The sequence below is a fragment of the Phaethon aethereus genome (assembly GCF_964289735.1).
Source record: "Phaethon aethereus genome assembly, chromosome: 1".
Lineage (NCBI taxonomy): Eukaryota > Metazoa > Chordata > Aves > Phaethontiformes > Phaethontidae > Phaethon > Phaethon aethereus.
In genome coordinates this window covers 34,536,749-34,554,745 of record NC_138575.1, presented here as the reverse complement: position 1 = coordinate 34,554,745, position 17,997 = coordinate 34,536,749, and the positions used below count along the sequence as shown (strand labels likewise).

The 17,997-nt window shown below is 40.4% G+C and overlaps 2 protein-coding genes across 2 annotated transcripts in view; one reads left to right on the top strand and one right to left on the bottom strand.

Moving 5' to 3' along the window:
• Positions 1-17,997, bottom strand: part of TMEM117 (transmembrane protein 117) — a gene marked incomplete at its 3' end in the record, with an annotated part of 236,074 nt that overhangs the window by 203,270 nt on the left and 14,807 nt on the right. The window lies entirely within an intron of this gene.
• On the top strand, positions 1,817-9,438 carry LOC309408556 (P2Y purinoceptor 1-like; the record flags this gene model as incomplete). The annotated part of the gene is made up of 2 exons (XM_082004429.1): positions 1,817-1,886; positions 8,417-9,438. 2 exons carry the CDS (start codon positions 1,817-1,819, stop codon positions 9,436-9,438), a joined length of 1,092 nt encoding a protein of 363 aa, XP_081860555.1.

Below are 17,997 nucleotides of genomic sequence, written 5' to 3'. Positions count from 1 at the left end.
CTTGCTTCTGCAAGAATACCCTATCACCTTTTTGTCTTTTCATCTCTAAATTGTTTAGGCACACTGTTTATTCACTGTCTGGAGGTTTTTTCCTCCTGGACCTATACAAGTCTGGTACAGCCCCTTGAGCTGTTCTTACCAGAATTTCTAATGACCACTTTCTTATTAAAGCTCAGCCATACCAGTTCGTCCTCACCTGGGTGAGTGTCACGCACCTCAACCCAGTTGTTCATACTCTTCTTGACATCCTGATCTCCTTTTGTGTTCATATCTCTGTCCTCTAGCAGCTCTCCTTTAACCTCTATGGATTTTAGTAGATAGTTAATGTAGCTCACTCTCTCTCACTTGCATGCCCCTATAACTAGCAGCATATCTTTGTTTTATCAGGGGTTACCATAGTCTTATCTTTTTTCCAGATAGAATTTTTCTTTTCTAAAACTAGGCGGATTTTTTAACGTGTTCTTCAATTGTTTGGAGTATTGAAAACCTCACCAGTGCAAGGGATGGGAATTTGCTTTTGCAAGGCAGAGTGCCACAGCAGAAGCCAAGAGGGGTAAGGAAGACAACCAGTAACTCAAGCAGTAAGGTGAAAAACATCTAATGAGGAGATAGTGCAAATACTAGAAGATGACAAAATAGGGAAAACAGAAGGAAGATGAGGAGCTGGACAGGAAGTATGAAGAGAGGTGATATAGAAGAGTGAGAAGTGGAATGCTCTGGGATGGAGGCAGTTTCTGTGAGCTGTTGTTGAACTGCAAAATCTAGGGTAGAAACCTTGAGGGAACTGAGGTGCCAAGCTTCCAGTATTGGTTGGTGAGAAGGTGGTAACAGTGAGACTGCAGAGGGTTGGGAAAAGTAATATCTTAATTAGAAAGCCAGAGCTCTTGAATGGACCTGGATGGACTTGAGGGCATATAGCCTTAGGTAATTGTAGGATGGAGAAACGGCACCCTAGGCTGGAAGAAGGGAAACAGACCCTCTGATGCTCTGGCACAGGTTAGTGAGGAGATGGGATTAGATTGGGAGCACTCAGGAGAGTGGCTGGGGAATGGGGACCTGTGGGATGAAAAGTCCAGTTTCAGCATGGATTAGGACTGGACACATGGTGAAGCTGTAACATGGGGGAAATTAGTATGAAATATGAGGTGTTCATTCAGGGAATGAAACAGGAAGATCCCAGGACTGGTGTGTGCTGCTGAAGACTGGAGCTGCAGGTTTGGGGCAGGAAGACTGGAGGACATGGATCAGACCTGGGCTATGGGCTGAAGTGGTAGGTAGGATCTGAGCTGTGGAGTAAGCAGACTTGAAGGATGAGAGTTATCTGACGGCTAGGATTTTGCAACGAGGTGGGAACTGTGGGGCAGAACAAGTGATAGGTAGGTAGGTGGGATGAACCAAGCTCTGCGATGGGGCAACAGCAGCATAGGTCCATGGACCGGTCCAGTAGTAGGGCAACAATAACAAGGATTCTGGCAGTGAAGAAGGGAGAAGAAAGGGAAAGTGCAAAAATGCATATACATGCCCAAAGCCCCTGTACTCTTTTCTTTCACTGCTGGAAACAATGAAAGCCCCAGGCCTTGCTGGACTGGGGATGTGCAATAAGTCTGTCCTTCCCTAAAAAGCAAACAGAGGCTGCTATGGCAATAGCCATTTACCCAGACTTACTGAGAGGAGGGGCTTAATGAAAAAAGATACCTCCTTTGCAGTTTGACACTTGCTCTCTGAAGAGCTACCATTGCATATGGAGTGTTGCCGAAACCTTGGATTAGAAACAGTACTCACAAAATAGAGTTGTGATTTTAGAAGGTCCAGATTAATGGAGAGGAAAAGCACAGCCTGGAATCTAGACTTCTGTAAAATAGATAATTCCAACCTTTCTAAAACAGGTAAGAGAAAGATTTATTAACTGTACCTGAACTCTCCAAAGCAATATAATTTTCCCTATTCAGCTATTACACACTGATTGATACATACATATACATATAAATTTCATATTTTTTAAAGTACTTTTTCACAAATATTATCTTTGGTAGGCAAATTCTTATACCTTAACTATCCTTCTACTGTAGCTTATGTTTGCCATATAGGACTTCATTAACTCTCAAGTAAGTACATGAACATCATTTTCTAATGAAAGAAACAGTAGCTTAATCACAATACAAATTGAGTCATTAAGGAGAAAGGAATAGGATATTAGCACAATCTACTTACCTAATTGCATGCAAATACTGCTATATATTACTTATTGTTCCCATTTACTAGTATGTGTGATATGTTAAATGCAGTTGAACTAAAATATGTGAAATACTCCACTTAATACTCACATTGAATTATATCCTTTCATATCAATTCAGTTAAACATAAAAAGGGAATGCATGAAATGATTACCTAACAGGTAAGATGTTAAACTAAAAATTGCAAATAATGCTTGCTATTTTTATATGAAAACCTAGGATTCCCTGTAAAATGATGTATTAATTTAATAAGATGAGCTAAAAGGGCACACTTTGAGAGCACACATTACAGAAATATATTGGTGTATGAATAGTCAGAAATGCAGAAAACCTATCTGGTAACTGGAGTAGATTTGTACTAGATTCAAATACAGTTGCAAACAGGCAAACAAAATTCTCAGAGTAATCGCAACAAATAAAACAGTTCATGTAAAATCAGGACTTCTGCTATAAAGAATAACAAGTAAAAAGGAGCAAGGGGGAAAGAGAATAGATAAGGAATAAAACTACATAAAATAAGCTGTTAAATCAGCTTAATCTTTTTTTTTACTTCAGGCCAAATTAATCACTTATTATGACCTTGTTAAAAATGTCAAAAAAACCCATAGGTATGACAGGGAAGAATAGTTCCTAGGATATATTTACACATACAAAATTAGATATTTTTTTAAATAGACAAATGCGCTAAACCTAATGGCGCTTTGCAAATACAAGTTAAACGCCATATGCATGACTATCAACGATCAACGGTGAGCTACAACTAGCTCTATACGTGAATCAAGATTCGTTTAAGAGACAAAATGTTGCTTAGCTACAGAAGAAGTTTCCTCAAGAAGTGAGGTCTTCTATTTACTACAAGACTCTGGAGGCCACATCACAGGTACAAGGGGGACACATGGAAGTAGAGACTTCAGGATTTAGGGCTCTGCAACAAACCGGGCAGTAAATCAGCTCATCAGCTGAAACCCTCTTGACTTTCTATAGGAGTGTGCAGACGCTGCCAGGGACAATGACAGAGGAGCTTGTAGATAATCAGAGAGTCACAGATCTAAGCCATATTTCTTTCAGGTCCAGGAGAAGAGACAACACAATAAGCAGGCACAAAAACTGTCAATCAAACAGGTCACTTTTTTAAACATTAAAACTTTTCTAGCATCTTTAGATCCACAGCCCGTAACACGGTTGATTCATTAGACTGCTTCTTACAGAAGAAACATAAAAATCTTACCCATGAATTTAGCATGCTTTCTTGTCTTAATTAGGAGTGATGGAGCCCACAAACTTCAACCATTTCCTGAGCATATGTGTAGTATTCTAGTATCAAGCCCTTCATCAAATCAGAGGTATTCCTTTAATTTTGTATTAATCATGTGATTGCTCTTTCTGTCCATTTAATGTTCATGGCCATCTTCGTCAATGGCTGAAACTGTTCAGCTGAAAAGTTAATCTCAATAAATTAGAAGTATTTTTTAGCCTTGAAAGCCCAGTCCTACTTTCATCAAAGTCTGGCAAGTCTGTTCTTAGTTAGCACTGACACCATATGCAACTCCTCATCTGTCACAGTATAATGCCACAGTGCTGTTGCTCATTCTGTCACTGCTAAGATGTGTGTACGTGTGTTGGCTGGCTTTATTTAAGAATACATGGACTTAGCAGTGAACACAGCATTGTTCAGAAAGTTTTCTTAAACTACAGATGCAAAATTCTGGACTTGAACTGTGAGGATGATCTAGTCACATCCTGTAGCTCGAGTTATTCTGTTGGTATAAGAATTATTAAGATGGTAGACAGAAAACTTGCTGTTGTCTCATATAAAAAACATGTCACTTCTGAAAGTTATTACAGCACATATGCAGATCTACTGGACATTGGGGTAGCTCCAGTGGCCTCGGGATATAGCAGGGCATGCTGACTATGTCCAATCCCATGCGGTGAAACTGGGTCCTGATTGTAGAAAAGTCTTCAAATTCTTCTGACGGAAGACCAGGAGTTGTTGTTATAGCACCAAGCTGGGGGTCAAACCCCTTGTGTTCTTCTCTTGCTTATTATGTTAACTCAGGAAAGGTTCTTTTTCTCTCTGCACCAATTTCCCTCTGTTTACCCTGTAAGTCACTCACACCAATTGCAAAGCACCCTGATCCAAAACTCTAGTCTTGGTTATGGCCTCTAAGCTCTACTATAAAACAAAAAAATAATAGGAGACAATAAGAATATTTTAGAAATTCCAGATATGAATCTCGAGGTAGACACGAATGCCTATGCAAACACAGACATATTTTCTAATGACTCATCTCCAAATGCACCCTACCCAGCTGTGCAGTTGTAGACCCCCAGCTACATAACTAACTTCATATAGCTCAACTCTGGGTGCAGTCCAGTGAACCAAAGGTGATGAAGGGAATAAAGAATTTATTAGTTCAGGTCTGTAATTGCCCTAATTCAGGTACCAGGCTACACATCCAGGCTTTATCCAGCCAACTTACAGCAAAGTGGAGCTGGTGGCTGGTCTGCCTCCCTCTATTTAGACCTACCTATAGTCCTTTTCCAGGAGCTTGATGAGATCAGGGAACCTGGCATTACAATTCCCTCATGCAGCTATGGCCGAGCTGTTTGTAGCCAGTTTAGGGTTCATTTATACTGCCAACATGACTTGGAATCAAGTGCTTAGTGCCTTCATTTGTAATTATTGAAAAGGAAGGCTGAGGGATTGGAAATATAATTCAATTCAAATCACATATGTCATCTAACCAAGATAATTTTAGGAAGATATAACTTTCCTATACATATTCAAACCCCTTTTCATTGAACACACTGTAAGTATTAATTATCTGTATTGTAGCTGTTAAAGAGGCTACATTTTAAACAATTTACAGGGATATCTTATGAACTTCAGCTGAAGAAAAAAATTACACAAAGTTTAATTTCACAAAGGCGATGGAGAAAAGTAGGGAAAAAGAGTACAGCTACCTCAGGTTAAAGTACAGTGCTTCAATACTAAACAAAATACATTTCAAGAGCAAACATTCCCCACCTGTAAAGCACACTGGGAGTAGCACAGATGGCCTTCTATCCATATTCACTTTCTAGAAAGTCATTTGACTGCTTCTGTTGCTGAGCTTCTAGAAAAACAACTTTCCTTCTTAATTTAAATCCATAGTCCAAACTAGCTTTTTGTCAGTTCGCTGTCTGGGTGAAACATAAATTTGCAAACCACAATAATGCAGTCTCTATTTAGCAGGTCTTCACTCTAGCTCGTGTTCGTTATATTCTGGCCTGTGTCTGTGAACATACCTTTGGAAAAGTCATATTGCATTAAGGTAGACATGAAAGCAAAACATTAGGTTCAAAAAAAAACGCTACTATCAACTTAATGATTGGAACTGTTTGAACATTTTCAAGGAATCAATTAACATTTTGAAAAATCTTTTCTTCCATTCAAAGTGTGCTTTGTACTGCATAAAATTTTATCCTGGCATCCTACCAAGCACTGTAGTGGACTCTGATCTATAAATGACGTCTTGGATGACCCTCATACAAAGCTCCTACTTGGACAGACCTTGCAGTTTGGCATCCACTGCATTGTCTGGAGAGAGGTTCTAGAAACATGACACACTGCAATTGGTGACAGCTCATTTTGGCAGAATATTCCAGCCTTTATTTTGTTTTTATTAGGACTACAAAATCATTTGGATTAAATGTAAAACTTTATAAGCATAAAAATCTTGCTTTGAAAAATGAAGTGAAGGTCAAAGAAAGCGTATTCCCCCTGAAAAAGGTAAAAGAAAACATACCCCCATTGACGAGCAAGACTGGCAAACTGGTGACAACGGACAAGGAGAAGGCTGAGGTACTCAAGAAACTCTTTGCCTCAATCTTCACTGGCAGTCTCTCTTCCCACACCTCTCGAGTGGATGGACTGCAATACAGGAACTGGAGGAGCAATGTCCCTCACACTGTAAGAGAAGATCAGGTTTGTGACCACCTGAGGAACCTGAACATGCACAAGTCTATGGAACCTGATGAGATGCATCTCAGAGTCCTGAGGGCATTGGCTGATGTAGTTGCCAAGCCACTCTCATTGATATTTGAAGAGTCCTGGCAGTCAGGTGAAGTCCCTGGAGACTGAAAAAGGGAAACATTGCACCCATTTTTAAAACGGGTAGCAAGGAGGACCCTGGGAACTACTGACCTGTCAGCCTCACCTCTGTGCCTGGGAAGATCATGGAACAGACCCTCCTAGAAGCTGTGCTAAGGCACAAGGAGGACAGGGAGGTGATTTGAGACATGACTTCACCAAGGGCAAGTGCTGCCTGACCAACTTAGTGGCCTTCTGTGATGTGAGTGACTGCCTATCTAGACTTCTGTAATGCCTTTGACACAGTCCCCTACAACATCCTTCCCTCTAAATTGGAGAGAGATGGATTTGATGGGTGGACTGTTGAGTGGATGAGGAATAATTGGTTGGATGGTTGCACCCAGAGAATAGTGGTCAATGGCTCAATGTCCAGATGGAGATCGATGATGAGTGGTGTCCCTCAGGTTCCCAATTCAGACCAATACTGTTTAGTATCTTCATCAATGACATAGACAGTGGGATTGAGTGCACCCTCAGCAAGTACCACACCAAACTGAGTGGTACGGTTGACACGCATGAGGGACGGGATGACATCCAGAGGGACCAAGACAAGCTCAAGGAATGGGCCTTTGTGAACCTCGTAAGGTTGAACAAGGCCAAGTGCAGGGTCCTGCACCTGGGTCGGGGCAACCCCCAGTATCAAAACAGGCTGGGGAATGAAGGGACTGAGAGCAGCCCTGCTGAGAAGGACTTGGGGGTTCTGGAGGACGAAAAGCTGGCCATGAGCTGGCAACGTGCACTCACAGCCCAGAAGGCCAACTGTATCCTGGGCTGCATCCAAAAAAGTGTGGCCAGCAGGTCGAGGGAGGGGATTCTGCCCCTCTGCTTTACTGAGACCACACCTGGAGTCCTGCATCCAGCTCTGGAGCCCTCAGCACAGGAAAGACATGGATCTGTTGGAGCAGGTCCAGAGGAGGGCCACCAAAATGATCAGGGGGATGGAACACCTCTCCTATAAGGACTGGCTGGGAAAGTTGTGGTTATTCAGCCTGGAGAAGAGAAGGCTCTGAGGAGATCTTATTGTGGCCTCTCAGTACTTGAAGGGGGCTTATAAGAATGATGGGGACAGACTTTTTAGCACTACCTGTTCTAACAGGACAAGGGGTGATAGTTTTAAACTAAAAGAGGGTAGATTCAGACTACATCTGAGGAAGAAATTGTTTACAATGAGGATGGTGAAACTGGCACAGGTTGCTCAGAGAGGTGGGCAACCTGATTTAGTTGAAGACATCCTTGCTCATTGCAGGGAGGTTGGACTAGATGACCTTTAAAGGTCTCTTCCAACCCAAACTATTTAATGATTCTATGAAAAAGACACTGCATATATATATTCCAGATATTCCATAACAGGCATTGATATAAACTAGGCCATAAAGAGCACGACAAAATGAATTCTAAGTCTACCTTAAGCACAATGTCATTAATTTATAGAAGAATGTTAAAAAAATTTAAAAAGAAGAAAAAATTTAGTTTGCTCAGCACTTTAGATGGAAAGCTTGCTGTGGCCTTCAGCACAAGAAGGATTTTAGCCTGATTTGCTTTGATGCTGACTTCTGGATCTCAGTCACAGCCCACTCACAGCTGCCCACAGAACACATGCCTCTAGGCCCAGTATGGATACTCAAGGCAATCAAAACAAGGATGGAACAAACATGGGCAAGTACTGTCCTCTCCTCTGCTTCTTCCAAAGCTGGGCACAGGTACATTAGTGGCCAAGGGGATGCTGTTGTTACTGAGGGTGCATGATTTTTTTCTCTTATCTTATCGTACGGTACACTAAATATTAGAGAGTAATTAATATAGAGGTTTGTATAAAAGTTCATAAAGATCTGCCTGTGTTGGTGTTGCTGTAGAGTAAGCTCTAAGTGTTACCTACTTGGAATTTACACTTTTTTCAGATAGGGGAGAGCTTGTACATCATACCACATTCTGAATTATTTTGCCAGTTCAAACATACCCAATTTAACTTAAAAGTTTTGAATTTTAAATTCAGTACATCTAACTCAATTTTTATTTTAAAAGCTGTTGTTGTCTCTTTTCCCTTCAGGCATACTCCATGGAGAGATGATGAATGGTACATGCACTATTTTAATTTGCCACAGAAATCCTAAGCTGGAGTGGTACTGTTATTTGCTGATTCTGCTTTGCCTTTTCACCTTATTAGGAGGATTTCTTGGCAATATACTTGCACTACGACATTATGTGTACTGCATGAAGACATGGACTACCAATACTATATTTCTATTTAATTTGGCACTGTGTGACTTTACTTGGACTCTCGTGGCACCTTTTTCAGTATATTATAATCTCCGGAAGTTAGCTGTCTATTCCAGTCAAGCATTTTATCAAATCATAGGACTATTTTTTAGTATTAATATCTATGGAAGTGTCTATTTCCTGACACTCATCAGTTTTGACAGATATGTAGGTGCTGTCCATCCTATTGCTTCATTAACATGGTGGGACAAAGGAAAGGCTGTGTTTTGTACCATCGCAGTATGGATCTTCATAGTGATTGCATCGACGCCAGAGATCTACTACACAGTTGCAGCTAGAAGACAACATGGCATCATAGATTCCCTGGACAGCACTGAAGGACCTTTACAATTGGCAGTGCCATTCACACTCTCCAAGATCGTACTGAGATTCCTAATTCCAGTCACAGTCATCTTTACATGCTATATGTTGACTCTCAAAGCATTACTACAACTCAGTAAACGTCAGCAAAGAAGGAACAGATTTGTTAGGCCTCTGCTACTGATTTCAGCTGCTATGATTGTATTTGCTGTTTCTTTCACACCTTATCATGTTATGATGATAGTCATACTAATTTATAGAATGAATTGCCAACCACCCTGTGGGAACATAAGCACATTAAGTGCCATTTATAAAGTCACAGAGATCATCTGCAGCATCAATAGTTGCCTTGACCCAATCATTTTTACGGTAGCAAATAAGACATTCTATCAAAGAATTAAAACTATAAAATGTCATCCCAAATGCCAGTGTTGCTGTTGTCTGACAGGAAGGGTAAGGGACATTATTCTGTCCCCAAGAGCAATGACTTAAACACCAGTTTACAAAGACATGCATCTCTCCCTGCCTGTCTGGCTTTGTGTCAGATCCATTTAAAATTTAGTATCCTGTGTTGTATAGCAATCTCTTGAGTAAGCAAGAATACACAGCAATGCAGAGTAAAACAATGTGCACATCAACTAGAAAAGAAACACTAGCAACTCCTAGCTTTACAGAACCAGCATTTTAAATATTCTTGTCATAAACATAACTTAATTGATTATGAAACAGCACTCCTTGCCTGTATGTATGTGCAACATGGAATGAACAATGAAGAAAAGTTCTAAGTAGCTACTTCAATTCTTGGTCAGAAAAATACAGAAAGATTAAGAGCACACAGTGTTGAGGAGCCTTCTTATAGTTTCTGTTAATTGCTTTTTCATCTATTTGTAAGTGCTGCTGGGATTGGACTGTGCAATTAATAACAATCACGATGCTCACAGTTGAACTTCTCAAGCACTTGCAGAGAAGCTTTTTACAAGTACTTCATTTTAATGCTGCTTGCACTAGAGTTCCACTGACACTGCCAGTGGAACCTCAGTAACCCGGCTAAGTGCAGCACATTTCCCAAACCAAACTAACAAAACCCAAATAGTTAGATAAAGTCCCTGAGGACAGTCAGGGCCAGTGCGAATCTGCTCATGAAGCAAATGAGCGTGGATTGAAGAGCTCTGTTAAGTCTTCCCCCAGGCAGCAGTGGTTCCATACCGATAGGCAGGACACACTCGTGGTGTCCCCCACACCCTGTGCAACTACGGCTGCTTCTCATAAATGTTCTTCTTCAGGGGAGTGTGTTGTTCTGCCATGAACTCTAAACTCATCAACAGGGAGACGCGTGCACAGGAAAAGTTCTGAAATATAGAGGTGGCTCAGCTGTGAGAAGAGTAAGAGATGCTAGCACACAGGAGTGCTGCTTCTCCTGTTCATTTAGGGTCTTAGCATCACAGTTTCAGGACAGTCTAAGGTAATTAGTCTACAGTGCACTTTAATAAACAGCACGATGTACAGTCATTAAAGAACATCCACCTTCAAGAGTTGTTAAATATGTGTTCTCTCAAGACATTGTATGGGCAAGATAATCATCTTCCAAAATCAACCACCTGCTGACCTGCTTTCTTGCCAAGTCTCACATAGTACATTGTTAATTATAAAAGCCCATATAACGGTGAGCACATTATTTTCAGAAGTTACTATGACAAAGTACTTTTTAATATACTTTGTATAGTGTCTTAATTTTTTAATTTCCATAGTTTTAATATAATTTTGTCCTCACGTGTCTCTATGTAAAATTAATTCTATTCTACATCAATATTAAATCTCTCTTATTGTACATTTCAACTGTATTGAGTAAATGTATAGGTATATGTAAAACCTAGAACAATGTTTTTTTTAATTCTCTGTTACTGTGACATGAAATGAAGAACCATGTCCTGATAATCTGAAACACTTTACATGTGTTTGGATGTACTAGCAATCTCACAGGATCTCACAGCAAAATTGAATGTCTGTATTCCGTTTAGGGGAGTTATGTATTCATCTCACTGTAAGTCCTGCTTTTTTCCTTTGATGACTTTTTAATCCTTAATTTTCTCTTATTTTAAAAGGAAAATATTTACCTTTTTTTAACGTGTGAATTGTCTACTGGAAAGATGACAGCGTTATTAACAATACATTGGCTTCCTTAAGAAAGCAAGCTTGTTAATCGGCAATTACCTGCTATAATATACACTTACATCTCAGACTTATACAGAAACAATGCCAAAGCCATTTAGTGACAAAGATGCTTTTGGCATGAAAAAGGATAGAACAGGAGAGGTAAGTGTGATGCTCTGGGCTAAATGAGTTTATTGCCCACACCAGATTGCTTCCAAGATTGTAAACAGGAACCTATTTCCAAAATCAAACACTTGCCATTTTTATATTTCAGTCTATCTTTAAAGGTACAGACACACTGTTTCATTCTCCTTTCTCCACCTCAGTATTGCTTTTCAGCAAGTTTGTTTGTCTGTGTTCAGGCTGAGTAAAATTCAACATGAAATCAAAATACGCTTTTCTGTACACAGAATTAAACATAAAAATTCACTGCAGTCCTGGGCTAGAAAACATAACTGCACACCTCTGGGAAGCTGAGATTCTCACGTTTTACCGGCCCAGATTTCTAATATGTGAGCTTTTTCAGGAGAGGAAACAATGACTTAGACTAGTACTAAATTTTGTAGTGATTTTTAATAGCAAAACAGTTTTTTTCAGATCATCTTATTCTCATTGCATGTTTACTATATCACTGTTAATGTTACTGTTACATATTAAGCAAGTATTGTTAGCACGGTCTTTTGTTGTTAATGAGGAAAGAAGCATTCAGTTCAGAAGAAACTGTGAAAAACATTACCAAAGTCAATTCTTGATTTTGGAAAACATTGGAATTGTTTCCTCTTGAAGAGCTGCCTTTATAACAGCTATAAATGCAGTGACTGTGCTCACAAGTACTCAAAGTTAGCAAGATTAAAATTTCAAATTTCAACTAAAGATTGGATTTAAAGCCTCCAATGAGCTTAAGATGAATACAATTTAAAAGTTTCACAGATAACCCTTCCACAACACATATGCAATGTCTTTTCCAAGCAGCATTAATGTGGATTGCAGATATTCTCAAGCAAAGTCTAGGGTTCCTCTGCCTGTGTTTCAGCATGTGAAAAAGAAAAACTAAGACAGCAGTAAGCAAATGCTTTAAAGTCAATGTGAGAGTCTGACAAAAAAAATCGAGGGAGAAATTTCATTCTGGTCAGGTAATCAGAACATAAAATGCATTTAACTGAACAAGAATGACCTTTATATTCTCAGTGTGACTGAACTAAGCAGTATACTCACATAGAAAGATGCAAAATGAGATATTTTTTACTTTCTGTCAGCATCACCCTAACAAACTGCTGCATGGTCCAGGGCACAGGTGATGGAGCAATGACAGCAACTGCCATCATGGGCCTGGGGGAGTATCAAAGAGCACTTACTGCGCTGCACCAGCGAGCAGGGAAGGACCGGAGAAGCAAACAGGCAGGGACCTGCTTTTCCATGGGAGAATCCAGATCTCAGCCAATCCAGAAGATAAAAATTGCCATGAAATAGTATGTATCAAGACAATACTGATCTCTGCTGCATACCCCTTGATCCTCCCTGACGCCCAAGAATATGAGCAAGAGATACAGGCAGCACGGATGGTAGCCCTGCTCTAAACTATTGGCTGGGGACAAGCAGGAACAAACTGGAGACTCCTCCAGTTCACTTATGTAGGACTGAGTAAGGTGGGTGCCCTCGCTCCTCAGTTCACTGTTCTGGGCTCACCTGCAGAGCAAGGGACAAACTGTTCAGACTCTGAAACTCTAGTAAAACCCGTTTTTCTGCATTGCTCCTTTTTGTGTCCCACTGAAAGAAAAATATGGAATAAACTGTGTTGCAAAAGTAAATCCTTGTCTCCATGCCTGTTTCTGTAGCCGGATGCAATCCTACACAGTCCACACAATCCCATAAAGCTCATTAATTTTCTAGCAGTAAAGGCATCTATAACAGAGGTCCCAAGGTACTCGCACACATAAAAGGGGAACGAAAAGCAAAGAAACCACCTTATGTTTCTGAAAAGATTATGCCCAACCAACCCCGAATAATAAAAAATAGAAGGGAAAAAAGAAGATGGGGGCATTCCTACAAGAACTATCTGTGTCACAGTGCCTCTGTCATCTGTCCTCCCAGCCTGGGCATCTCTCACAACAGGCCTTGTGCTGGGCTGAGTCTAAAGGCACTGGGTAATCTTTAAAAATCATCTTCAGGACACAAAATTAATGAAAAATCCTTCCCTCTCTTACCCTCAGCTATGCATGTTCCTCCTGATACTCAGCTGTGAATACATCCCAGTAGCTGACAAGGCTTTGTTGGCCTGTTCATAAGTGATTCTATAATCAATTAAACACACTTTTTAAAGTGTTTTTGTTCAACTAGCCTGAACTAATGGGAATGTTGTCCTGACTCAAATCAAAGGTTTTCTACAAAGTAAGAGTTAAAAGGCACAAAACATCTGTTCATATTTACTCGGTCATATTTTTATTTGGAAATACATGCTCCTAAAATGTTTTATTACAATATTCCCCAGATAGAATGACATAAACAAATAAAATTAAATGTCTGCTCCCGTTTTGCTACAATAAGCGAACAACAAACTAAACAGCTAAAAGCCAAAGTCAACACCTTCTACTATGACAAGTATGTTGCAATACTGGTTTCTCACAGGTCTTTGTTTGGATTAAATCTGAGGACATGGTATCCAATTAAATGCCCAACTGTTATAATGAGTTTGGATACATGACTGAATGTTTAAACAATGTATTAGCCTACAAAACTGACAGCAAGGTATGGGTAGCTTTCATGCACTGCACCTAGATTCTGCAATATTACAGTGATGGACACCTTTGTTATATATTAGATGAATACAAAATAGACCATGGCCTGAAAGATTTGACTGTTTATATATGTGCTCAGCTGTGGTCAGAGAAACAACTTTCCAATTTACTATTGTAAATTCAGCATTGTTTTGTAAGCAAAAATTCTTAATACAAAAACCTCTAAGTTGAAGAGGTAAATTTTGCTACAGATGTCCCAAATCTGCTTTCTAAGGAAAGCCATCTTTCTGCATCCACCATTCTCCATTTGTCTTTGTAATACTTTTCTCTCAGAAACTACCTGAAATTTTCACATGTACTATGACATGAGCTTACCTTTTTTAAATAAAAATGTTCAAATGTCCCTTAAAGTTTGGTTTCCTCTTTAATACATGTAAATGAATGTATTCAGGTATCAAAGTTTTTCTTGTCCATGCCTCAGAAACACCTCACTTGGCAAAAAGCTATGACAAACAGTACCACAAGCAGTTAAAATAATTCACCTTTGTACACTGCTTTCACCAGTGGAAGCCAAAGCTCTTTAGGCAGAAGAAAAAACATGCCTAGACTAATTCTACAGCTGGAGAAGCCAGGGCAGAGAAGGTAATGTGGCTAAGCCACCATCTGCCTTGCAGGGAAACGTAGCTTCTCTGCTCCTGCCTTAGAGGAGCATCAGAGTCTCAGGGTTGCCAAGTCTCCCCACGCTGTGCCTGGAGCCCGCAGCCAGAGGTGATGGGATGTGCTGGCCCCCATGGCGGGACCTAGCACCTCTATAGCCCCTCCAAGCTCTCTTTTCAGGACTTCTCCCAACTTACCGCTTACCAGCTCGGTCCCTTCCTCTTCACATGACTCAGGATGGATGGGGCTTCCTCCAGCTTAGAAAGGTGAACCTTAACCAGGGAACACTGCAGTTCTCAGCTTTTGCAGTCTAAGGTAAAATGCTGCCTAATGTCCCAAAACATCATAGTCAAGGTCTCAGCTACTGACCTAGCTAGAAAAGTGATGTCCTCACAAAGTACGTCGTGTGCTAGGGCAACGGGAACCTAGGATCTCCGGTTTCCCACCAGTCCTGCCAATACTGGTCAGAAGACTGACATTAGTAGGCAGACATCTTTCCATCAGGCTGCTTCTGTCTTATCTGATTTTGGTGGTCTCATGGGCCTGGTCAGAGCTAGAAACCGCAGGTGAGCAAACGCAGGTGAAATGCATAGCACGTGTCTTCCTCTAAAATGCCACATAGCCTTTAAAGATTGCTTGCTATTGCTCAAAGAAAAAAGAATAGAGATACAAATGTTCATAACTATGCACATTCATCTTTTAATACAAAAACAAGAACAGGAAGATGGACTTTTGCTGCTGCAAGGAAAGGGCTGACATTTTCTTTTCTTAATGGATTACTCAAAGGCAACTGAGAGCAGGGTGGCAATGGGCAGTGCCATCTGCTGCACTGAACGTTGCAGGGGATTCATAAAGGCACCACATCTTCCTCTTTGCTTTACATTAACGTCTTCACTATTACCTAGATGCAATACCTCGAGCTGCTGTTGTGAAAAAGCTGTAAAATGCAGATAATGTGGGAAGACTTAAAGCTATGCCAGAATTACAGTGTGTAGGCGGATCAATTCTGAATTCTTCCGCATCTGTCAATGTCCATTATACAAATTTAACATATAATTTTAATTATAGACTTTACTTTTACAGATGCTATTACTTCAGGTTTAGACGATTGTGCTGATGCAGTTAAAAGGAAACCTGTAAAAATAGCTATTGATTTCCTATAATGTTTTAGAACATTTTTTAGTAGGGAAGCAACAGAAAACCCTGCGTTAGCAATAGAAAATGCTAACGCATTTGTTCCTGAGTGGAGATATTTTATGTGACTGTATCCCATGTTATAAAATGAGTGTGAAAAAAAATTCCTCTCTTTAGATGTCCTCACTGTACAATAAAAAAGTTGGTTAGAGGGCACGTAAGTATTAATTATATTTTTGCACTCTTTATCCTTTAAGAATTTTTAGCTTTAAGAAACCTGCTTTAACTACCAGACCTATATAAGTAATTTCATGATCATCCTCCTTTTTCTAATTTTAGAGCTACAATGTTTCATCATCTTATATGTAGTGCCTACAGAAACTACATTTTCCTTCTTTGAATTCACTGGAATCCAAATATCACAGTAGGTGAAAGTAACATAGCAGTATTTATATCCCATATAATGCTGATGGATAAACTCTGAAGGGCAGTGCTGTAACCTCTGTTTTTCAATACCGGTTTAGCAATACTCTGCAATGACTTGTCAAGATAATTATTTCCTTGTTTTTTCTATACTCTTTGTTCTTTTCCCCTGAAACTGCACCGAAACTGATTCACAAGCTTATTTTTAACAGTAAATAGAGTTGCTTACAATCTGTCTACCACACAGCCTTTTAAAATAAACATTTATAAAGCATTTTTGAGTCCGAAAACAAAGCGGATTTTGTCACCGTCCATCTAGGAGCATCCACAGGCTTACAAATGGACATTCCAGCAAGTGGTCCAAAATGCAGTATTGTGGCACAGTAAATTGCAAATCCAATTGTAATATAAACATATAAAAATACGTTTAGTTGCATATGTTTATATGTAAATAGTTTAGTATGTTTAAATAGTAGCAAATATGCATGATAAACCTTTAACCTGACTTGAATGAGCAATGCCCCTTTCTAGCAAACACATGAAGTGGAGGTTGACAGAAAACAGCTACCCACAACTAACCCCAGTGCTGAACTGGAACTGAAAAGAGATTTAGATTTGACCATGAGCTTTGCCAGAGATTTTCTACAGAACTAAGGCAAGCAATGCTGTCTCTGGGACCCAGTGCAGGGAATGTAAGGTTTGCTACTAAGCGTGCATGCTGAGCCATCAAAGACTGGCAGAGAGCAAGACAGAGAAGAGATTTACATGTTCTCAAGGCAAAAAAGTAGTCACTCGGTCAGTCAAATACAGGAGGTAGCAGGTATTCTAACAAAAAGAATTTGTGTCTCAAAGGAATTGCAACAATGCGCATTTTAATTAAAAAAAAAAAAGGGCTAGACTCTTTCCTGATCAAGAACAGAGTACGCTATTTTTTGTCTAGACCCCCCTCAGCGGATGAGTGCTCCCATGCAGGAGGTTCCCTCCTTCTAGTTCTAATCAAAGGCATAAAGTATGCAAAAAAAAAGAAAACCTGACCAGAGACAACTTTCTGATTTAATCTCAGTATGGTCAAGCATGGGTTTTGTTTTATTTCTCGTCTTCAATAAATATTTGCAACTATGCTGATTGTTTTGGACACTGTGACTAAATCTCACAGTGCAGAAACAGGAGCCCCAGGTGTTACAGAGCGCGTTTGTGTTTCAGATGCACAGGACAAGTGGAGAATTGATGTTGTGGGACCAAGAAGCAGCATATTCCAGTGACAAGCAAGACGGCTCTCTAGCCTGCAGTGAAACACGGGCTACGCACTTAGAGCTGAGCATTTTCAGACTTGGTGAAAACTATTGTTTCATAAGATATATACCTCTCAACTAGCATCTGTATATGCATCCGTACAGACATTTGTCTGAGCACCAAAAAGGGATACAATCGGTTAATCAAGTCCTGTATCAGTATTAGGAATGGGCCTGTTTCAACCTCATGAGGTTGAACGGGGCCAAGTGCAGGGTCCTGCAACAGGGTCGGGTCAACTAAATCAATACAGGCTGGGGGATGAAGGGATGGAGAGCAGCCTTGCTGAGAAGGACTTGGGGGTTCCGGGGGACGAAAAGCTGGCCATGAGCTGGCAACGTGCACTCACAGCCCAGAAGGCCAACTGTATCCTGGGCTGCATCCAAAGCAGTGGGGCCAGCAGGGCAAGGGAGGGGATTCTGCTCCTCTGCTTTACTGAGACCCCACCTGGAGTCCTGTGTCCAGCTCTGGAGCCCTCAGCACAGCAAAGACATGGACCTGTTGGAGTGGGTCCAGAGGAGGCCACGAAAATGATCAGCGGGATGGAACACCTCTCCTATGAAGACAGGCTGAGAGAGTTGGGGTGGTTCAGCGTGGACAAGAGAAGGCTCCAGGGAGACCTTACTGCAGCCTTTCAATATTTAAAGGGGGCTTATAAGAA